Source organism: Rattus norvegicus, chromosome 18 (genome assembly GCF_021556685.1).
Source record: "Rattus norvegicus strain SHRSP/BbbUtx chromosome 18, alternate assembly SHRSP_T2T, whole genome shotgun sequence".
NCBI classification, from domain to species: Eukaryota; Metazoa; Chordata; class Mammalia; order Rodentia; family Muridae; genus Rattus; species Rattus norvegicus.
In genome coordinates this window covers 28457561-28481652 of record NC_141551.1, presented here as the reverse complement: position 1 = coordinate 28481652, position 24092 = coordinate 28457561, and the positions used below count along the sequence as shown (strand labels likewise).

At 44.5% G+C, this 24092-nt stretch overlaps 1 protein-coding gene and 1 long non-coding RNA gene across 5 annotated transcripts in view; one reads left to right on the top strand and one right to left on the bottom strand.

Annotated features, from left to right (window-relative positions):
* Positions 1–5227: 5227 nt before the first annotated feature.
* The window catches only part of Cd14 (CD14 molecule), a 31825-nt gene continuing 12960 nt past the window's right edge, over positions 5228–24092 (top strand). Inside the window, exons 1-2 of one of the 4 annotated variants that reach the window (XM_087593320.1) lie at positions 5228–5339; positions 5434–5952. In XM_087593320.1, the coding sequence (XP_087449446.1) occupies positions 5337–5339; positions 5434–5952 (522 nt within the window). In that variant the 5' untranslated portion in view covers positions 5228–5336. Of the gene's footprint in view, positions 5340–5430; positions 6886–24092 lie in introns of those variants that run through there. The other 3 variants (XM_087593319.1, XM_087593318.1, NM_021744.1) reach the window with 3 other exon arrangements.
* LOC147999736 (uncharacterized) lies at positions 17742–23485 on the bottom strand. The gene is made up of 2 exons (XR_015642892.1): positions 23258–23485; positions 17742–21793 (listed from the first exon to the last, which is right to left on the bottom strand). It is a non-coding gene; the product is annotated as an uncharacterized LOC147999736 (long non-coding RNA).

The window sequence follows — 24092 nt, the reverse complement described above, 5'->3', positions numbered from 1 at the left end:
GGGCACCTCCAACCCTTTAGAGATGGCGTCATCAGGTTTCCAAAGAAAGAAGCAGCAGATGCAAAGATGATCCATCTAATGCACTTATTAAAGTGCTTACCTACCAAGGACTGTGCCATCCTCAAGACACAGAGCAAGGGAAAGAGGTTCCTCCTAAATATGTCTGTCACAGGAAGTTTGTCTGAGGTTGGAAGCTTAAGGTCTGGTGTTGGTTTTCTTTAGTGTTTTAACAACCTAAATACCTTAATGTCCAGACTCCCTGATTGGGTTCAGAAAAAAAAAGTGACATTTAACTAAGACAGACTGTCTAAGGCACTCTGAATTTCTTGGTCAAGACAAGAAAAAAGTGAGGACATCTGGAATATCCAGCAGAGTGTCCGTCCCTCCCTGCAGAACACTTCATTGCAATATTTACTAGAAGTGAGGATAGGAGGAAGAGAAGTGAGGAAGCAATTAGAGTTCACAGAGGAAGGGACAGGGTGACATCCCAGGATTACATAAACTTAAAGGGGCTGCCAAATTGGTCAAAAACTGCTTTGAAAAACACCTTGCTTTAGTTGGGCATAGTGAGACATGCTTTTAATCTCAGAAGACAGAGGCAAATGAATTTCTGTGAATTCTAGGCTAGGTCGGTCTACATAGTGAGTTCCCGAACAGCCAGGGCTATATAATAAAATCTTCTAAAAAATGATGATGATGATGATGATGATGATGATGATGATGATGATGACGACGACGACGACAACAACGACGACGGCGGCGATGATGACCATGATGACCATGATGATGACAATGACAACAATGACGATGATGATAAACCTTGCTTCCCAATTCTAGGAATGCTGTACAATGTGATTTGGCCAATGTACCACTATCAAATACCACATTTTGTTTTGTTTTGTGTCAACGAGGGTGCTGAGGATACCTGAAAGAGAATGGGGGACAAGAGACACAAAGAAGGACGCCAAGACAAGAGTCTGATCAAGGCAACAATTTTATTTTTCTCCAAGGCTGAATTTATACCGTTATAGGGGTAACAGAGGGAGGGGGAAGTGTTAAACATTTACACAGGCCAAGGACACAATATTCGTGTGATCAGGGAATAGGCTGATGTTGACAGGATGTCAGAAAGGTCACAGGTTTGTCATATCTATTAGTCAGCAGGATGTTGGTTTTTCAGAAAGGTTACAGGTCATCACGTTGGGCGTCTTGGGGTCAGATGTATTTCTCAGCAAGGTCACAGCTTTATCATATTATTATTCATTTTGACCACCAGATTTGTATTAGTCTTCTGCAGCTGGCTGGGGATTTTCCATGAACCCAGTCATACTTAATTCTAACCATAATAATAACATCAATAATGGAGGGTTTCAAGGGCATCACTCCCAACATCTCCCCCTTCCTTATAGTCAAATGAAAAGGTGGCCAAATGGCCGTGCTGTCCTGGAATGAGCCCCTTGGGAACTGCGTCTGTCTTAGGTTGGAGTGATATTTGTCACATGGCCAAGAGAATCTTGTGGCCAGGGTCCGTCATGGGATAAGGCAGCAGCTAATGGCGGCCCTCCTGTCTTAGGCCCTTTATTGTGAATATATCACTCTCTTACCCATCATTGACTGTCCAGCTCAGCATGCAGGGGTGACAACTCATTGATTTTTCAGCAAAGACATCAGGACAACGGCAGAAAAGAATGTTGGCCTCATTTGGCTGAAGGACAAAAATGTCCTTGCCTGGGCTAGGAGGAGATGTGTAGGTGATCTTGGCCCTCATCAAAGGCATCCTCCATAGCTAGACCTGAATAGGTTTTGTTGCTATATTATCTACCTGTTGTTTAATAAAGCTGGTTAAACGATTAAGTGCCCAAGGGCCAAAAGATATAAGCAAAAGAAGGCCTACTAGGGGGCCCAACAGAGAGGGAAGCAGGGTGGACAACCAAGGGGAGTTGGAGAACCAATTTTGATACCAGTTCTCAGCTTTTTCTCTTTTCTAAACCTTCTCTGACCTTTTTCATGCTCTCTTTAACTATTCCTGCCTTATCGGCATAGAAGCAGCATTCTTCTGTGAGTGCTGTACAGAGTCTTCCCTGTTGTAAAAAGAGCAGATCGAGTCCTCTGCGATTCTGAAGGGTCACTTCTGCGAGGGATGAGAGGGAGTCAGAGAGATCATTGACCCCTTGTTGGAGCCTCTGGACATCAGCGTCGGTGGTAGCACTAAGTTCTTGATATCTGGAGTTAGATAAGATCAGGGAAGAAATGCCTGTTCCTGCACCCACCACCCCAAAACCGAGGAGTACAGAGATGGTGAGTGCTGAGATGGGTTCTCTGAGCTGTCTAGTCAGCACAGCGGGTGGGGACTCGAATGACTGGTCCCACAAGTGGAAAAATTCTTCAGAATGATAATGCACAAGATGGGGAACCAATTGAACCAATACACAAAAATCAGAACTATCAGTGAAAAAAGCCTCAGTAGTAAAACAGGGTGAGACCATCAAGGCAAATCCACCAAGCATCATTTTGAGGTAATAAATATTGAGAATATTTGTCAGGGGCTATGGTTTGATTACAAAGGTGGTGGGGAGATGAGATCCCCCAACACAAAGCCCCAGCCCTGACACCTGGGACAGGGACAAACCATTCCATTCCCCTGGTTGCCATCTGCAATGGTGGGAATCATTTATGGGGATAAAGTCTCCAACCACAGCTATTCCTTCATAAAAAGGGGGTTGGGAATGATAGCAGAGCCTACAATCTTCAACTAACTTAGGATCTGTAAGGTTTAAGGTCAAAAAGGTCTGATTGATCAAGGTGAGAATCAAATTTTTGGTATTGGGAAGGTTAATCTTCAGGGGGTTAAGGGGGCCCGAGGGAAATAAACTGGGTGGGCTGGAATCATTGTATATAATGGGGGCTGTTGTGGGGCTCTGGAAAGTTTTTGGAGGGGCAGGAGGAACCAGGATTGGATTAGGGCCCAGGAGGACTGGGGAGGAGGAATGCACGGGCTCTTTAACAATTTTATGGTAAATAGAAGGCCTGTATCGGCCCCTGGTTGAAACATTCTAAGGCACCAAGTATATTCACGTGTCCAATCCTGGTTTCAAATCGAGGAGGTAAATAATATTTGGGGGGATGCACCATCCCCTTGTTTTAGAATTAGAACCTTCACAATGGGAATCTGAGACATGTACATTAGTAGGACGGGAGGTATTATAAGTCAAACAACGCAGTGTATTAGGTGATAAAATTCTTAGGAATGGGGCTGGGGATTTAGCTCAGTGGTAGAGCGCTTACCTAGGAAGCGCAAGGCCCTGGGTTCGGTCCCCAGCTCCGGAAAAAAAAGAACCAAAAAAAAAAAAAAAATTCTTAGGAACAGAAGAAAGGGGCCAGGCAAGAAAGCTAGGGGGTGGCCTGGTGAGAGCTGGTGGAACAACCAGATCAGGTGACAAATAGCATTCAGTCACACAGCTAAATGAGGAAGCTTTCTTGGGACAAAAAAGCCATTGCAAAAATAAGTGCAAGCTTTGTGCCTGTGAAACAGAAAGGCGAGCAGAGGGGCAGCTGGAGGCTGTTACTGGCTGTCTCTCTGGACTTAGATTCTCCTTAAGGAGTACCTCCCTTCAGTGTCAGCTCGGTGGATCTGCCTCTCAAGAGACCCAGCCTCCAAAGGACACTAGGCTTCCAGTAAGAACTAATAACAAAAGGATGGAGAGATGGTTAGGACCTGGGTGCTAGATGCCAAGTAGCTGACAAAAGAATTGTATGGCTCGTCCACTTTAGGGGGGAAGTTTCTTCCAGGCTGTCAGACATGCCTGGCAACCTTGAGCCAAAAGACCAGGAGAAAATAGCATCTGAGTATTGAAGGAGGCTTGCCCAAGGGGGTGTGACCCAATTGAAGCCTTGGGTTTCAGACAGTAAGCTATAGTCAGAGATAACTGGCTATAAGGACTCTTTCCACTGACATTCCTGAGGCAGGAGTCACAGTTGAGCTGGGCTTCCTGCCTCTTACATCCAATAAAGAGATTGGTAACACTGGAAGACTGATCTTTAATAGAACATAGCAGTAGCAGTCCTTCACCAAGCTGTCTCACTGGGTTAGAGGACCATAGAAAAGAAAACATTGATCCTGACCTTGGCCACAGCCTCCAGATGGGGTAGGCTGAAGAGCCGATGCCAAGACTTTCTCCTGTTACCATTGTAGGGTAAACATAGTCAAAGCCTGTTCCGAATTCTGTCTGGCAAAACAAAGTTACTCACAGTCTGCTGCTGACTCTTTCTGAAACTACTTTAGACCTTGCTTTTGAAACAAGGTCTCTATTTAGTTCTAGCTGTCCTGGAACTCTATTTGTAAACCAGGCTGGCCCTGAACTCGAGCTGGCCTGCCTCTGCCTCCTAAATGCTGGGATTAAAGGCATGCCCCTCTAGCCAAGCTAGCTTTTTAAAGAAAGGTATTGAACAAGCTGGACATGGCGACTCACACCTATAATCCTAGCGTTTGGGAGGCAGAGGCAGGAGGAGAATTGCCAGTTCCAGGCTAGGCTAGACTGGGCTACTAGAGTGAGAGACCATGGGGAGAAAGGAGAGGTAAAGAGTGAGAGAAGAATGAACTAATAAACAACGGAGTGAACAGGGAGAAGGGAGAACTGTTTTTCATATTAACTCTCAACCTTGAGCTGTATTCTGCCTCTGGAACCCATAGATGAGTTCACAATCTTTCCACAAGTGTCCAGTTACACTCAAAAAAAAAAAAAAATCAAGGGCTTGGATTCGGACGGTGGAAAATTGCTAGTACTATGACTATGGGGGAAATGGAGTTGAACTGATGGGACTGAGCAAAAGAATACTGATCTAGGGGCTGGGGATTTAGCTCAGTGGTAGAGCGCTTACCTAGGAAGCGCAAGGCCCTGGGTTCGGTCCCCAGCTCCGAAAAAAAGAACCAAAAAAAAAAAAAAAAAAAAGAATACTGATCTAAGGCACTGTGTGATTCACCCTTTTCCTGTATGTACCAGACAAGCCCGGGGCGCCTCGGTCATCCTCCTGGCACAGAATGCCCTAATGCCACTTAGAATTCTTCCTGTTTCCGTCCCTCCCTGCAAAACATTTCATTGCAATATTTACTAGAAGTGAGTAGGGTTGTTAGGAGGAAGAGAAGTGGGGAAGCAAGTTGAGTTCACAGAGGAAGGGACAGGGTGACATCCCAGGATTACATAAACTTACAGGGGCTGCCAAATTGGTCAAACCAGCCTGTGTAACCTAGAAGCCAGAGAACGCTGCTGTAAAGGAAAGAAACTGAAGCCTTTCTCGGAGCCTGTCTGGGCTGCTCCCACTCTCAGAATCTACCGACCATGGTGAGTCAGACTGTCTTGGAGTGGAACTGGAGCCAACCTGAGGAATCTCAGGATCTGGCTGGAATCTCTCTGACCCTTTCTTTCTCCTCAGAAGCTTATGCTCGGCTTGTTGCTGTTGCCTTTGACACTGGTGCATGCCTCTCCCGCCACACCAGAACCCTGTGAGCTGGACCAGGACGAGGAAAGTGTCCGCTGCTACTGCAACTTCTCAGATCCGCAGCCCAATTGGTCCAGCGCTTTTCTATGCGCGGGGGCGGAAGACGTGGAGTTCTACGGCGGCGGTCGCAGCCTGGAGTACCTTCTAAAGCGTGTGGACACGGAAGCAAATCTGGGGCAGTACACTGATATTATCAGGTCTCTGCCCTTGAAGAGGCTTACTGTGCGGTCCGCGCGGGTTCCTACTCAGATTCTATTCGGAACCCTGCGTGTGCTCGGATATTCTGGCCTCCGGGAACTGACTCTTGAAAACCTCGAGGTAACCGGCACCGCGCTTTCGCCGCTTCTGGATGCCACCGGACCCGATCTCAACACCTTGAGCCTCCGCAACGTGTCGTGGGCAACAACGGATACCTGGCTCGCAGAACTGCAGCAGTGGCTAAAGCCTGGACTCAAGGTACTAAGTATTGCCCAAGCACACTCACTCAACTTTTCTTGCAAACAGGTCGGCGTCTTCCCTGCCCTTGCCACCTTAGATCTGTCTGACAACCCTGAGTTGGGCGAGAAAGGACTGATCTCGGCCCTCTGTCCGCACAAATTCCCGACCCTCCAAGTTTTAGCGCTGCGCAACGCGGGGATGGAGACGACCAGCGGCGTGTGCTCTGCGCTGGCCGCAGCAAGAGTGCCACTGCAGGCACTGGATCTCAGTCACAATTCACTGCGGGATACTGCTGGCACTCCGAGCTGTGACTGGCCCAGTCAGCTAAACTCGCTCAATCTATCTTTCACTGGGCTGGAGCACGTACCTAAAGGGCTGCCAGCCAAGCTTAGCGTGCTTGATCTCAGTTACAACAGGCTGGATAGGAAACCTAGGCCAGAGGAGCTGCCTGAAGTGGGGAGCCTGTCACTTACAGGAAATCCCTTTTTGCACTCTGAATCCCAGTCGGAGGCGTATAACTCTGGCGTAGTCATAGCCACAGCTCTTTCACCCGGATCAGCGGGCTTGTCAGGAACTTTGGCTTTGCTCCTAGGACATCGCCTCTTTGTTTAAGGAACGTTTGCATCTTCCTGGTTTCTGAGGGTCCTGGTCAACAAATCCTCTGCTTTAAATTTATTAAAATCTTAATCCACAATGTAAGGAAGGACAATCAAGATGGCTCAATGGGTAAAAGCCACCAAGCTTGACTCCTGATTTTGATCCTCGGGATCCACACCAAAGGAAAGAACTCTCTCCTGAAAGTTGTCCATCGGTGCTCACAAATAAATATATTTTTTTTTCCGGAGCTGAGGACCGAACCCAGGGCCTTGCGCTCACTAGGCAAGCGCTCTACCACTGAGCTAAATCCCCAACCCCACAAATAAATATTTTTAAAATAACGATGTGCTTGTTGGTTTTGTTTGCTTGGGTTTTGTTGTTGTTTGGTTTGGTTTGGTTTGGTTTTGAGACAGAATCTGCCTACATATCCTTGGCTGGCCACAAACTCACAAAGATCTGCCTGCTTCTGCCTCTCAAATGCTCTCAAATGTTAAAGGATGTGCCTCTATGCCCAGTTTAAATAAACCTGAACCACGAATGAGTCCAGGCCACTCACTCCACAGATCTTTACTGAGTATCTGTTACATATCAGGCTCTGTACTAGATGAGGAATTCTCTCTCTTTTTTTTTTTTTCTTTTTGGCATTTGTTCTTTTTTTTTTTAAGATGTATTTGCTATATATGAGTACACTGTAGCTGTCTTCAGACACACCAGAAGAAGGCATCAGATCCCATTACAGATGGTTGTGAGCTACCATGTGTTTGCTGGGATTTAAACTCAGAACCTCTGGAAGAGCAGTCAGAGCTCAAAACCACTGAGTCATCTCTCCAGCCCCAAGGAATTCATTCTTAAACTTTCTCCATCTCTCTAGAAATCCTACTTCTCCTCAAGAACTGCCCAGAAATGTTCTCGAGCTCAGACTGTGGAGGACGATGAATGTGTAATGAGGGCTTTCCCAGCAGATTACTGGGCACTGGGGTTAAAGGATAGCTGAACAGACACAGGAGGTTTGAATGAGAATGGCCCCACAGGCTCATATGCATAAATGCTAGATTCCCCAGTTGGTGAACCTGGAAAGAAAAGAATTAGGAGGAGTGGTCTTGTTAAAGGAGATTGAAGAGGCGGGGCTTTGAGATTCAAAAGCTCAAGCGATTCCCAGTTAGCTCTCTGTCTAGTGCTTTGTGATCAAGATAGGAATGAGACCTCACCAAGCCAGATGCCACATTCCCTATCATGATGGTCATGGACTCAGATCCTCTAAACCAGTAGTAGTTCTCAACCTTCCTACTGCTGGGACCTTTTAGTATAGTTACTCATGTTGTGGTGACCCCCAACCATAAAATGATTTTTGTTGCTATTTTTTTTTCTTTTCTTTTTTTTCCGGAGCTGGGGACCGAACCCAGGGCCTTGCACTTCCTAGGCAAGTGCTCTACCACTGAGCTAAATCCCCAACCCACTGTTGCTATTTCATAACTATAATTTTGGCTACTGTTATGAATCATGATATAAATATCTGTGTTTTCCAATCACTTAAGTGATCCCTGTGAGAGGGTCATTCAACCACCAACTTTATTTTTTTTAAAGATTTATTTTTATTTATATGAGCACACTGTAACTGTCTTCAGACACACCAGAAGAGGGCATTGGATCCCATTACAGATGGCTGTGAGCCACCATGTGGTTGCTGGGAATTGAGCTCAGGGTCTCTGGAAGAGCAGTCAGTTCTCTTAACCACTGAGCTATCTCTCCAGCCCAACCCCCAACTTTCAAGAGCCAAACCTCCAGCCATTTTCTTATATTCCTCCTTTCTCTTCCACACCCCTCTCTTCCACACCCCAGAGGAGGTGAGGGGGACAGAGATGTCTTCTGTCCTACATGAACTTTGAGTTTTGTAATTCCAGGTGTCCTTGTCACTTACATAAAACTTCAGTGGCTTTCAACTTGTTAAACCGTCACCCAACATTGGGATTTGTGTAAGATTCAAATGTTGATTTCTGTGCCTACCCCTCCACCTCCAATCTAGTTGCAATCCTTATTCTGAAAACTCTCTGCCTCAATGTTGTCTAAACATTGCTCACCAATTATTTCCCAATTGGTCAATAAAGAAGCTGATCCACCAATGACTGAGCAGAGGAGCGAAAAGGGCTGGACTTCCTCTATGCCAGTCAAAGGAGAGGAAACAGGAATTAGCCTCTGAGGAAAGGGTCCAGAAGACACCATAAGAAGACACCTGGAGCAGAGAGAACCAGATCAATACTAAAGTGCAAATATCTTAGGGATTTTGGCTGAGAGGTAGCCAGGTTAGTTTGGAGGATTAAAATAGATTAAAACTGCTCAGTTGTAGTACCTTAAAGTTATTAAATAAACCTAATAGCCCTGTCTCAATTATCTGGGAGATAGCTGGGTTAAGAGAAATATGCAACACTTATAAATTTGCACTAACAGATTTGGACTTTGGAAACAGGTGAGGCAGTCTGTCTATAGTGGTTGCTCTGGCTATAAATATGAGGATGGCCTTTCCAAGTTGACTTGCACATTTGGAAGCAGGATAACAGCTCATCCCCTGGGAATAGTATCAGAAAATTGGTCATCTTAAGACAGTTTCTTAGATTTGAACAGTTTTATCATATTTCATCATCATACAAAGATGAACTATAAACACATTACCCTTTCACATAACACCCAATCCGGTTACACTGGCAGACAAAAATGATAGTTGTAACTCAAGGAAAGGGAAGAACCAACTCCTTCTTGGAAGGAATTGCAATAAATGAAACGTCCTTGTTGTTTTCAAAACAAAATCTCAAACGTTTGATTTGCCAAAAGAAGACTCAGGAGCCAGATACTGTGGCGGAAGCCTGCTAGCTCGGAGAGGCAGAGAAAGCACCCAGATGACCTCCCAGAAGAAAAAAGCTCTCTCTCCTTCTCCACTATGTCTTAAATGCCCTTCAACTCAAAGACTCCCCTTTCTATTTCCTGGGTTTTCTTATGTTCGATCCCTGGCAACTGTTTGCTTGCTCCACCTCTTGACCTATCATTGACTTTCTTTAGCTCTTGTTTACAGAAAGCTCTTGGGTTAAGAGTGTGCTGCTAGGGGGGTTGGGGATTTAGCTCAGTGGTAGAGCACTTGCCTAGCAAGCGCAAGGCCCTGAGTTTGGTCCCCAGCTCCGAAAAATAGAAAAGAAAAAAAAAAAGTGTGCGCTAGGACTGAGCCATACCTCAACAAGAAACAGATTTTTTTTTTCAGTTCACAATTTCAGGGTTCACAATGTGATCAAATATCCTGTAATACATGCCAAACATAAAATGGCCACCATTTCAAGGCCATTTCAGAACCTGAAAGTAGACAAACAAAACTGAGTTTTAGGTGGGAGAGATGGCTCAGCGGTTAAGAGCACTGACTGCTTTTTCTAGAGGTCCTGAGTTTAATTCTCAGCAACCACATGATGGCTCACAACCATCTGCAGTGGGAATTGGATGCTCTCTTCTGGTGTGTCTGAAGACAGCTACAGTATATTCACACACATGAAATATATAAATCTTAAAAAAACAAAACAAAACCGAGTTTCATGTGGTTAGAAAGAGTTAAAGTGGTAGGCAAGGAAGCCAGATATATTTATACATTTAAGAATTCATTCCATGGTGTATTGCACTAAACCCTGAGAAATGAGCAGGAATAAAGAAGCCCCTTCTCTTATGGAGTTTAAATTCTAGTTGGATATGGACGCTATGAATTAAATAGTTGTGTCTTGTTGGGATACGTTTCATAACTTAGTTGTTAGCATGCTTGCCTGCATGCACAAAGCCCTGAGTGAGTTCAATAACATAAACTCTATAATCCCAACATTCAAGGATGGTGGCAAGAGGTTTAAAAAAGTTCAGGGTTGGCTTCCTCTTCCTGTAAGCGGCCAGAGGTGACCTGTGAAGATGATTCCCTACTCTCTTGACCCAGAAAATCCTACAAAATCATGCAAATCAAGAGGTTCCAACTTTCGAGTTCACGTTAAGAACACGCGGGAAAGTGCGCAGGTCATCAAGGGTAGTCATATCCATATCTGAAAAGTCACCGAGTATCTGAAGGATGTCACTTTAAAGAAGCAATGTGTCATTCTGGTGGTATAATGGTGGCGTTGATAGGTGTACCCAGGCCAAACAGTGGGCTGGACAAAGGGAGAGTGGCCAGAAAAAGAGTGCTGAATTTTTGCTGTACATGCTTAAAAATACAGGGAGTAATGCTGAACTTAAGGGTTTAGACGTGGATTCTCCAATCATCGAACACAGGCGGATGAGCGAAGCACCTAACATGGCGCCGATGAACCTACAGAGCCCATGGCCACTTAGCCCACCCGTGAGCTCCCCCTGCCACGTTGAGATGCTCCGCAGTGAGAAGGAACAGCCTGTTCCAAAGTCAGAAGAGGAGGTTGCACAGACGAAAAAGATATCCCAGAAGAAACTGAAGGGACAAAAACTCATGGCAGGGGAATAAATTCAGCATAAAATAAATGCAGATTAAAAAAAAGTTCAAGGTTATCTTTGGTTACATCGTGAACCCGAGGCTAGCCTAGAGTACATGAGATCCTGGTGTTTTAAGAACCTACTGAGATTCATACATTGAAAGGTGGGCGTGGTGACACATGCCTATACCTCTAGCACCCAGGAGGCTGAGTCAGGAGAATCATGAATTCTGAGCTACATAGTAGACCCCTGTCTCAAAAACAACAACAACAACAACCCCCAAAACCTCATTTGTTGACACTGTAACCCATGGAGTATCAATATTTAGAAATAAGGTTCCCAAGGAAGTAATCAGGGTAATGTTAAGGGTGGGACCTGATCTAGTGGAATTATCAGAAAAGGTACTAAGGGCCTACATACCTGGTCTCTTTATCCCTTTATAGACCAAGGTGGGAATATAAAATGGGAGAAAGAAGTGAGCCCTCACTAAAACCCACAAGGTGTCTCAGAACTGTCTGTAATTCCAGTTCCAGGGGATCCTGACTGATCTACAATGGAGAGTTCCAGGACAACCATGGCTACATAGAGAGACCCTGTCTCAGAAAAAGAAAAAAAAAAAAGAAAGAAAGAAATTAATTGAAGAAAAGAGAGAAACCATCCAAAAGTGGGAGGAGTGTCCGAGGGGGAAAACACAGTAAATTTCCTTTGTCAAGGGATTTTATAGAGTAATGACAGAAACTGTACATAACTGAAGTAGTGTCTGTTGAGACTGTGTCATTTCAGTGATATCATAAGTCAGGCTCACACTGTGCATGTGTGATGGCTGTGTTGCTCATGCCTACCCAGTTAGGGGTGCTTGGTCATCTCCAAGCTTTGACTGATTTGCTATCAATCTGACATTCAGCCAGTGTTACTTCCTTCTGAAATGAAGTTGACTCAATTGCTGATGGTTTTATAAGGCATCTTTCTTCTTACATTTCATAGATTCAGCTTGCAGTCTTACCGTGGCAGAGAGTTAACTCTATCCCATCTTCCAAGAGGTGGCTGCCATCTTTCTTGGTTATTTAGTGCCTCTTGGGTGGAAGTTTCTTACTAGGAGATCTTTCCTTAAAATTGAGTCAGTTACAATTAGCTGTGTTAAAAGCAAGACTGTATCCCTGAACTCAAGCAGTATTACAGAGCAATAGTGATAAAAAACTGTATGGTATTGGTACAGAAACAGACAGATAGACGAGTGGAATAGAATTGAAGACCCAGAAATGTACCCACACACCTATGCTCACTTGATTTTTGACAAAGGAGTCAAAACCATCCAATGGAAAAAAGATAGCATTTTCAGCAAATGGTGCTGGTTCAACTGGAGGTCGGCATGTAGAAGAATGCAGATCGATCCATTCTTTTTTTTTTTTTTTTTTTTGGTTCTTTTTTTCGGAGCTGGGGACCGAACCCAGGGCCTTGCGCTTCCTAGGTAAGCGCTCTACCACTGAGCTAAATCCCCAGCCCCCAGATCGATCCATTCTTATCACCCTGTGCAAAGCTTAAGTCCAAGTGGATCAAGGACCTCCACATCAAACCAGATACACTCAAACTAATAGAAGAAAAAGTGGGGAAGAATCTCAAACACATGGCACTGGAGAAAATTTCCTGAACAAAACACCAATGGCTTATGCTCTAAGATCAAGAATCGACAAATGGGATCTCATAAAACTGCAAAGCTTCTGTAAGGCAAAGGACACCGTTGTTAGGACAAAACGGCAACCAACAGATTGGGAAAAGATCTTTACCAATCCTATAACAGATAGAGGGCTTATATCCAAAATATACAAAGAACACACAAAGGTAGACTGCAGGGAGACAAATAACCCTATTAAAAAATGGGGTTCAGAGCTAAACAAAAAATTCACAGCTGAGGAATGCTGTATGGCTGAGAAACACCTAAAGAAATGTTCAACATCTTTAGTCATAAGGGACATGCAAATCAAAACAACCCTGAGATTCCACCTCACACCAGTAGAATGGCTAAGATCAAAAATTCAGGTGACAGCAAATGCTGGCAAGGAGGAGGAGAAAGAGGAACACTCCTCCATTGTTGGTGGGATTGCAGACTGGTACAACCATTCTGGAAATCAGTCTGGAGGTTCCTCAGAAAATTGGACATTGAACTACCTGAGGACCCAGCTATACCTCTCTTGGGCATATACTCAAAAGACGCCCCAACATATAACAAAGACACATGTTCCGCTATGTTCATAGAAGCCTTATTTATAATAGCCAGAAGCTGGAAAGAACCCAGATGCCCTTCAACAGAGGAATGGATACAGAAAATGTGGTTCATCTACACAATGGAATACTACTCAGCTATCAAAAACAATGACTTCATGAAATTCATTGGCAAATGGATGGAACTGGAAAATATCATCCTGAGTGAGGTAACCCAATCACAGAAAAACACACATGGTATGCACTCATTGATAAGTGGCTATTAGCCCAAATGCTTGAATTACCCTAGATGCACAGAACACATGAAACTCAAGAAGGATGACCAAAATGTGAATGCTTCACTCCTTATTTAAAAGGGGAACAAGAATACCCTTGGCAGGGAATAGAGAGGCAAAGATTAAAACAGACATGAGAAGTACGGGGCATCCCAGAGAAGACCCAAGATTGAGAAATCCGGACGGATAGAGCAAGGCTGAGTAGTTCACCCTCACAGTGACGGAGGGAAGTGGAGGAAGGAAGTGAAAAGACGGGATTAAGAGAAGTGGGGGCTCTCCATGGCACTCTGTGGCCAGATGTCTGATGTGCAATGGCTTTTTTTTCTGCTGAAGGGTGAAATGTGATGATAGCGGTTTCTGAGCCAAGATCTGTTTCCTTCTAGCTTCTTCTTTTGTTTTCTGGCATCCGGAGCTAACACACCCTAGGTCTTTTTCTCAACTCCTCGAAGAAGAGAGTTTTACCCTGAAAACAAATTCATTTTTTGTTCTCTCTGATCCATTCTATTCCTTCCAACCCATACACTCCAAAAACTTTTCTAATGCTCATTCCCCTAGATCTTTTTTTTTTTTTTGGTTCTTTTTTTTTCGGAGCTGGGGACCGAACCCAGGGCCTTGCGCTTCCTAGGCAAGCGCTCTACCACTGAGCTAAATCCCCAGCCCCTCCCCTAGATCTTTTAAAGATATTTTTAAGCCATTTAAAATCATATTACACAAAGAACATTTGAGTCTTGATTTAAATTATTGTGGCAAAACTTTTTGAGGCCATGTTATGTAATTAGGCTGCCCTCAAACAGGAAATCTTGCTTCTACATCCTGTAAAGGTACAGCGTGGAATTTTAACGTCACCTGCCACATTTTCCTGCTTCTATCCCTCTTCCTCCTGTCTCTTCTTCCTTTCCATTCCAGTCTCCTCCTCCTCCTTCAAACTTCTTACCCACCCATCCTTCCTTCTCCTCCAATGACAGGCCTCCTTCTATCCTGTACCTGCCCCTCACCTGTATTTTACAAATTCAATGGGGAGAAGGTTCTGGTGAAGTCACTTGAGTCCTGAGTAAGTGACTAGGCAGCTGTCCTTGGGGCAGTGGAATTAACATCAAAACACAGATAACTCAGGGCAAACCACAACAAGGCTGTGCCCACGTCAACAATACACAGTCATCTAGGACTCACACAAGGGCTTCCTCCAATTCCAATAGGCAGATCCAGGCCTAGAGAAACAAATGTGTAGACAGTTGAACAGAAATATTAATAATTGGCCACATTGACAGTGTGGACTCAGCCAAGCAGAAACCTTTAGACAGATACATGTCTCTCAGTTCCTTGTCACACACATCAGCTAGGCAAATGACAGATCAGTGGTCACCATCACCATGTTAGTGTTTGATGTCTTGCTCTTATGGGGACCAGGTAAGGGTTTTTTCCTTTCCTTTCCTTTCCTTTGTTTTGTTTTGTTTTGAGACAGGGTTTCTCTATATTGTCTTGGCTATATTGGAACTTGATCTGTAGACCAGGCTGGCCTCAAACTCATAGATCTGCCTGCCTCTGCCTCCTGAGTGCTGGGATTAAAGGTCTGTGCCACCACTGCCCAGCTACACTTTTTATTTTAATGTCTATGGTGCTTTGCCTGAATATTTTGTACCATGTGTGTGTGGGGTATCCTTGGAGGTCATAAGAGGGCATTGCATTTTCTACAACTAGAATTATAGATGATTATTAGCCACCTTGTAGACTGTGAGAACTAAACCAGATCCTCTAGAAGAGCAGCCAGTGCTCTTAATAGATGAACATCTGTCTTACTTAGGGCTTTACTGCTGTGAACAGACACCTTGACCAAGGCAACTCTTATAAAAACAGCATTTTATTGGGGCTGGCTTACAGATTTAGAGGTTCAGTCTATTATCATCAAGGGGGGGACATGGCAGCATCAAAGCAGGCATGGTGTGGGAGGAGCTGAGAGTTCTACATCTTCATCTGAAGGCTGCTAGCAGAATACTGGCTTCCAGGAAGTTAGGATAGGGTCTTAAAGCCCACACCCATAGTGACACACCTACTCCAACAAGGCCACACCTCCTAATAGTACCACTCCCTGGGCCGAGCATATACAAACCATCACAGCATCTCTCTGGCCTTGGTCTAACACTCTTACTTCAGTCTAGAGTGTTGTGTTGGGGTAACCCACCCCTATGCAATGAAGGCATGTCCCTGTATTCTCCATTGTTAATTGCTGTGCCAGGCAGCACCAGGTGAGCAGGAGGTGTAAATGTTTGCTGCTTCCTCACCTACACAAAAAGAAGGGCACATTGCCATAGGGAAGAAGTCTCCTATGCTAATGGATTTTGTGTGTGTTTGTGAAAAGGAAGTGTGGTAGAGGAGAAGAGAGAGAGAGAGGCAGGGGGGTGGGTGCGGTTGGGGGGAATGCGAGTAAAACAGAGAGAGCCATGTGGAGAAGCTTGTTGGCAGGGAAGTTGGGTTGAGTTAGATGGGCTAGCTGAGGGATTGCCCCAGCAAGCAAGCCAACAGCTTTATGCTAGTCAGATGTCTTTGTCTTTATTATTAAACCCCTGGCAGCCAGCCCCACGACAGTGTTGGATAAGTTCTCAGGCTTGGCTTTCCAATTTTGTTTTTGTTTTGTTGTTTGTTTTTTTAAGACAGGGTTTCTCTGTGTAGCCCTGGCTGTCCTAGAACTCTCTTTGTAGACCAGGCTGGCCTCAAACTCACATAGATCTCCCTCCTGAGTTCTGGGACTAAAAGCACTCCCCACTTTGGTTTTTCTAATATGATTTTAACACATTCATGAGCCCAAGTTACTTTGATATGTTATGGGGTGGCAACCTGTCACATTTATGGGCAAATTACTTACTGGTCTGTGCCTCATGGGTTCCACCAGCTGTTGTTATGTTCCTAAAAGGTGCAGAGTCATCTGCCTCTCTATTTGCCCACAGAATAGAATCAAATGCTGTTTGAACAGTCTGAAAATCCACTGGTTTACGCAACAGGGAGTAATGGGGCAGTTTGATGTCAACATGAATTGAGTTTGGTGAAAGAACTACGTTAGAAAACTCATACTTCCTAGTTTCAGATCCTATTGTTTAAACAACAATAATCAAGACAATGTGATAATAGTGTAGAAGTAGTGGTGGATATCAATATAAAAGAAGTGAAAGTTCAGAAATAAATCAGTGTGTCTATATACAATGATTCTGAAGTGGCGTTGATAACATTAAATGAGGAATACTACAGTCTCAATTAGATTATCTCTTTGTAGATGGGTGAGATCAGGAGCAGACTGGAGGACATGCTCAGAAAGTGGAGTTAGAAGGATTAGTCATGAGTCCTAGGTTAGCCTGAGCTACATACATAGTAAAACCATGTCTCAAAAAAGAAAAAACAGTCTAGGGATATAGTTTAGTTGCTAGAAATCTTGTCTTGAAAAATCCCACGCAGAGAGACCCTTACTCAAGTCTTGGGAAATCGCGGACCCCAGACACAGAGAGACCATTTTGGATGTAATAAGCAAAGGCGAGGTTTATTACGGAGACCTATTACAGAGATCTCCGGGCCGACACGTATCCCGCGCAGGAGACAGAGGTGTCGACCCCGAAACTCAAAAGTCAGAGGGTTATATAGAGAAGGCTAGGGGGTTTTGGCGTGGTTACATACAATTGGCTCATTTAAACATAGCAGTGAGAACAAAGCAGAAAGAGTATGTGTTAGAAGTCAGGGGCTTATCAGGGTCTGGAGGATGGCCCTGAGTGAGCTGGGGGGAGATGTCTTCTTGCCAGACGTCTCATGAATCAGTCCCATTAACTCAGGCTGGTTCCTGCATTCCTTTTCTTTATGGCTTGTCAGTCCTGCCTGGACAGTGTTTCCTGTGCTCCTTTATCTTTATGGCCTGCTAGTCCTGGCTGCAGGGCTTAGCCCTGGGTCTGTGGCCTTTTGGGGTTTATTCTTTTAATTTTTATATTTCTAAACCTAGAATTTGTATAATTCTCTTTTCATTCCCATCTTCTCCTACTAAATAATTCTAATCTTAGAATTTTGATATCAAATCTCGTATTTGGTCTCACCAGTTGTCCTAACTGACTGGTACTGTTTTCTCAGAACCATCAACCGCACAGCACCCACTGGATTTTTTTTTTTTTTTTTGGTTCTTTTTTTCAAAGCTGGGGACCGAACCCAGGACCTTGCGCTTCCTAGGCAAGCGCTCTACCACTGAGCTAAATCCCCAGCCCCGCACCCACTCGATTTTTAACAAAAGCAATTAACCTGTTTGTCACGCAGGGGCCAAAAACTAAAAACAAGAAAATTATTAATAATGGCCCAGCTGTAGCAGAGAGTAGGGTAGTCATCTAGGGAGATCTACTAAACTAGCTCTCGAACCATCTCTTATGTGTTTTTCTGTCTGTCTTTTGTCTAACCTTTTTCTAAGTTTATTTATGGAGTCTTTAATTATTCCTGAATGGTCTGTATAGAAGCAACATTCTTTCAGTGTAGCACACAGGCTCCTTCTTTAAGGAATATCAGGTTTGACCCTTTTTTTATTTTGAAGGACTACCTCTGAGAGGGAGGTTAGGTATTCTTGGAGGTCAGCTAAAAAGTCTTTAGCATCAGGATTCTATCTGGACACTATCTGAACCTATACACCAAGGTCATGACTGTCTTTTAGAATTTCTAAACTTATATAGGTTGTGATCCCTGAGGCACAGTCCCAAGAAGTGTTAGGAGTACTAACATATGTAATGTTATATCATTTGTAATAGAAATCAAGCCTATCCCCACACCTATCTCAATGGAACCCAGGACAAACATGACTGAATTTCCCTCTAGGTCCCAGCTCTCAGCCCTAACAGCTAGTACACGGCTGGTGAGGGCTGAGAATTGACGGCTGTCAGGGTGGTCAGCAGCACCAGGTACGGTCCTTTCCAGCAAGGCTCGAGTGTCTGGGCTCAGTGTAGCTGCTTCCGACCTGGAACTGATGGGATGTCTCAGGGTTCTCCGGGGCATAGGCTGCTGTCAGCTGTGAGCAGATTTCTTTCTGTATCACCTGTAGGTCTTTTAGCCTGGCACACAAATCATTATTACTATGACATGTTGGTTCAGTAACATCATCTAATACAGTCAGGGGAGCTAAGGCCCCATATAAGATCTCAAAGGGGGTAAGGCTGAATTTGGAAGGGGTATTTCTTGCTCTGAAGAGAGCAGGAGGGAAGGAGTGTCACCCAGTCTGTGCCAGTCTCCATAGTCAATTTGTTTAGGGTCTCTTTTAGAGTTCTATTTATTTACTCTACCTGTCCTGAACTTTGAGGTCTGTAAATATAATGTAATTTCTAATCGACCTCTAAATACTTGGCCACATCCTGGCTTACCTTGGCAACGAAAGTAGGGCCGCTGTCAGACCAGATTACCTTGGGCATTCCAGACCTGGGGAAGATTTCTTCCAGTATCTTCTTGATGATTGTAGAGGCCGTCTCTCGTTTGGTGAGGAAAGCTTCTATCTATTCCTGAAAAGGTATCTACAAGCACTCGGAGATACTTGTGATTATATTTTTCTGGTTTTATCTCAGTGAAGTTCACTTTAACTTTTCGTTAAACTCTCTAGGTCTCTTTGTCCTGTTTGTTTGTTAAGCATTTACTTACTGACGTATCTTATACTTTTTTACTGTCTCTCTTGGCTAAAATCTTAAAGTCTACTATATATATTTTAACTATTTGGACAAACTTCTTATCTCTTAAATGAGTCTAAAATTCTTAATTTGGCAAAGTGAGTCTTTTGTTTGTTTTTTGGGGGGGGGTATAGCTTTCCCCTCAAGTGTGCCATTGTCCTTTATCTTTTAAGCAATTTGGGCCTTTTTTAAGTGAGGCCATCTCGGGGCTGGGGATTTAGCTCAGTGGTAGAGTGCTTACCTAGGAAGCGCAAGGCCCTGGGTTCGGTCCCCAGCTCCGAAAAAAAAAGAACCAAAAAAAAAAAAAAAAAAAAGAATTTGACTAAGTGAGGCCATCTCTTAGTCTAATCTCAGTTCCCAGTGGCTGTTTCTTGTAGGCCTGTAACCAGGATAGGCTTCTGGATAGCCATTTCCCGAGCCACTTTATCTGTTTTGTTACTGTCCCATGTCACTGAATCTCTTCCTTCTTGATGTCCTGGGCAATGAATAGTACTCACAGTTGTTGGCTTCATCAGGGCATCTAAGAGATGGCAAAGACATCTGTGGTGCTGATGTGTTGGGGGGTTGAGGTTCAGCCATCCCAGATGACATTGTTTTGTCCACCACGGCAGCACCCACTTATCTCTGACCTTCATGAAGAGAACTGTTCCCGTCTGTGGACAAGGTCCTCGGCTTTCAGCAGGGGTCAATCAGCCAGTCGCAGAGGTCTTTCCTCCACCCATGTGTTTCTGTCAGTGTTTGACACTCCTGCTGTGGTGGCTCCAGGTCCGGATTGGGCAGCAAGGTGACCAGATTGTCCCCAATCGGTGGAGAATCTAGTCCATGGCAGCTGACCAGTGGTCCCATCTTTTGGGACACTCTATCAGCCACTCTATCACAGTTTAAGTCCTGGATTGGGTGATAATTGTTAGTGCCCGGCTGGCAGGAGTGATGTGTTCCAAGCAGAACAGCGCTAAGCCATTCATCTCCCAGCATCAGTTACTGGTGCACTGAGACAGGTCTTAAGCTCTACATACACAGTCTATAGATATGTATACACATGGCCTCATCTAGCCATTTCAGCCCACACAAGCCAATTTGGAGAGCAATTTTCTCATGAGCAAGGGATAGGGGCAGTCAGGGATGACCATGAATTAGTGGGTGGGTTACCCGGCCCACGCCAAGGTCCACTGTTCTTCGGGCAGTCCATAAGTATTGTTTGTTGTCAGTAGCTCTTTGCACTCAAGGTCTTTGCACATTGGCCCACTGGAGGGGGTCATAGGAGCACAGAGCATTGGGTCCCTGTATTCACACTTCTCTTCTATCTCTGTATATAGCCAGCACTCTAGGACCAAGAAGCTCTCCAGTGGCCCCTCTTGTTCTTTCTTGGGCAGTCCCTGACCCAGTGTCCTTTTTCTTCGTATTAGGCACACCGATCTTTAGCCAGGAATTCTCTTCTGTTGCCAGGTACTATCTTCCTAGGTTCCCTAACTACTGTGGCCAGTATATGTTCCTCTCTTGTCTTTTATCTCTCTTTATCTCTCTAACTTCCTCTTCTTTTTGTCTCTTTTTTTTTTCTAGCTTTCTGTTCTTTTTACCTCTTTCTCTGTAACTTGTACTAACTCTCAGCAACTTAACTTAACCCTTTAAATTTTTGTAACATTCTCTTTATATCCTTTTCTTATCTTAGCCAGATTGGTGGGGCATTTTTTAGCCCCTCAGAGACCCACCCTTGGAGTCTGGCGGCAGACCTGGCACTCCCTACCTTTAGGCGTTTTGAAGTCAACAGGCAGAAGTGAGGGCCTTCCATCCGTGTCTGGAACATTTTTTCTGGCCTCTAGTAGGATTCCGTCTTTCCTCGGTGGTAAAGAAGACCTGTAACAGTTACTAACAAGCATCTTAAATGGGATGGTGAGAAAACAAGGGAATCTCGAGAATAGAGGTCCACTGAAGAGGGCAAATAGCATTTAGTCACACAGCTAAGCCAGGAGGCTTTCTTGGGACAAAAAGGCCTTGTGTCTGTGAAACAGAAAAGTGAGCAGAGGGGCAGTCTATCTGTTACCGGTTGTCTCTCTGGACTTAGATTTTTCCCTTAAGGAGTACCTCCCTTTAGTGCCAGCTCAGTGGCTTTATCGCTCAAGAGACCCATCCTCTAAATGGCACTAGGCTTCCAGTAAGAACTAATAACAAAAGGGTGGAGAGACGGTTAGAACCTGGGTGTTAGATACTAAGCAGCTGACAAAAGAATTGTAACCAGTTCACCTGGGGCTTTCAGGACCTCAGTAGCAGCCCTTTACCAAACTTTCTCAGTGGGCTAAAGGCCCATGGAAAAGAAAACATTAATCCTGACCTTGGCCACAGCCAAAGCCTGAATTTTAAATTCTGACTGGCTAAACAAAACAAAGTTCTTTACAGTTTGTTGTAGATTTTTTGAAACTATTTTAGGGGCTTCTCTGCCCCCCAACCTGGGACATTTCGACCACAGGGGCAGGAACTGGCTGCTGTGGGGATAGGATCAAAGGCATTCTCTATGTTAATGATGACCAGTGAGAAAAGTAATTTAATGCTGGAGACTGACTCCTCTCTTGGAATAGGGCCAGCAGATAAGGCAGGCTCCTTAAAGAACTTCTCCTAATGAGCACCCTCTTTCTGTGAGCAAGAGTTGAAGGTCTGAAAAAAAAAAAAAAAAAGAGTTGAAGGTCTGGTCACTAAAAGCAGAAATTTCTTTCTTGTTCTTGTTTTCTTTAGAGTCCTCCCCCACCTCACTTTCAGCCTTTTTAGATCATTCTTCCTGTAGCATTTGTAACACAGCCTGTCCCTTTTTTATAGCCTGTTGACAGCATTTCTGATCTTTTAGGCAGCTGCGCACTAAGTGCCATACCGGCTGAAACTCCACCTTTAAGATTCCTTGTTCCCAGGCAAAATTTAAATCTTCCCCAGCTTATCCCAGCTGTCTACCGTGAGATTCCCAGAGATAGCGAACCAAGGTGTAGCAATTCACTAAGAAATCTCTCTATAGTGTTTCTTTTTACCTTAAGCCTTTTCCTTTTAAACAGCTCCTGAAGAGCCAGAAAAATTGGGTGAGACTTGAGAAGTCCCCATGCTCGCTGCAGCAGCTCCGCAGCTAATTTTGCTCCCCCCTACTGTGTGTTGGGAGCACAAGCACAGATAAAACACTATGTTTTTAAAAAAATAACGTTGGCCATCAACCAACACACCTCCACTAGAGCGGGGTCCATAAAATTAAGTTTCTTACTCACTATACTTGTTTCATACCGGAGGCCTAATCTGGGGAACTTTTTTATTTACGAGTGGTTTTGTCCTAAAGGTTTTTGTTAATGTCTGTTTACACAACTGTTAACAGCAGCTAGGCTGATCAAGGGGAGTAAAGGGAGGGGCATCTCTCCTTGGGGAGGAGGCTCAAGAGAGAAAGACAAAACTCCCTGGCAGAAAACAATTTCTCTCAAGCAAATTATTTTTAACTTTTAACTTAAGCACCAAGAGGACCAAGTAAAACTCTTTGACGAACAAAGCAAACAGTTTCATGATTTCAAACACAGTCATCAGTCCAAGATTTCAAACACAGTCATCAGTCCAAATTCAAACACAGTCGTCAGTCCAAAATTCAAAAACGAAACAAAAGCCAAAAAGACACTCAACAATACCACAGAAAACAAACCAGACAAACAAGACCAAGACAAAGCATCCTATAACCAATTTTCACAGATGCCTGGTACCTTCAGTACCTGGCCCAAACTGCAGCTTAACCTTAGCTGCTTCTGGGATACCAAACACAGAAACAGAATACAGACAACAGACACTAACACGTATTCCACTTCCACTCTCTAAGCACTGACCAGAGTGAGACTCTACGTCCACTCTCTAAGCACTGACCAGAGTGAGACTCCATGTCCACTCTCTAAGCACTGACCAGAGTGAAATTCCACTTCCACTCTCTAAGTACTGACCAGAGTGAGACTCCACGTCCACTCTCTAAGTACTGACCAGAGTGAGACTTCACCGGTACCGAGACACACATATATACACACACGGCGGAACCAAAACAGAGACAGACACAGACTGACAATTGCGGCGCCGCTCTCACAGAAACACTCAGACAAACATCCAACTCACCTCCAAGGGGTCTTCGGAGTCTGGGGTCGTCACGGAGATCCCGGACGAGCCCCCATTATGAAAAATCCCACGCAGAGAGACCCTTACTCAAGTCTTGGGAAATCGCGGACCCCAGACACAGAGAGACCATTTTGGATGTAATAAGCAAAGGCGAGGTTTATTACGGAGACCTATTACAGAGATCTCCGGGCCGACACGTATCCCGCGCAGGAGACAGAGGTGTCGACCCCGAAACTCAAAAGTCAGAGGGTTATATAGAGAAGGCTAGGGGGTTTTGGCGTGGTTACATACAATTGGCTCATTTAAACATAGCAGTGAGAACAAAGCAGAAAGAGTATGTGTTAGAAGTCAGGGGCTTATCAGGGTCTGGAGGATGGCCCTGAGTGAGCTGGGGGGAGATGTCTTCTTGCCAGACGTCTCATGAATCAGTCCCATTAACTCAGGCTGGTTCCTGCATTCCTTTTCTTTATGGCTTGTCAGTCCTGCCTGGACAGTGTTTCCTGTGCTCCTTTATCTTTATGGCCTGCTAGTCCTGGCTGCAGGGCTTAGCCCTGGGTCTGTGGCCTTTTGGGGTTTATTCTTTTAATTTTTATATTTCTAAACCTAGAATTCGTATAATTCTCTTTTCATAACATACAGAAGTCCTAGATTTGATTTCCACCACCACGTAAATTGAGCATGCGCATGTTTGTAATCTTTGTACTGGAATAAAGAAGGATTAGAAATTCAAGGTCGGGGTTGGGGATTTAGCTCAGTGGTAGAGCACTTGCCTAGGAAGCGCAAGGCCCTGGGTTCGGTCCCCAGCTCCGGAAAAAAAGAACCAAAAACAAAAAAA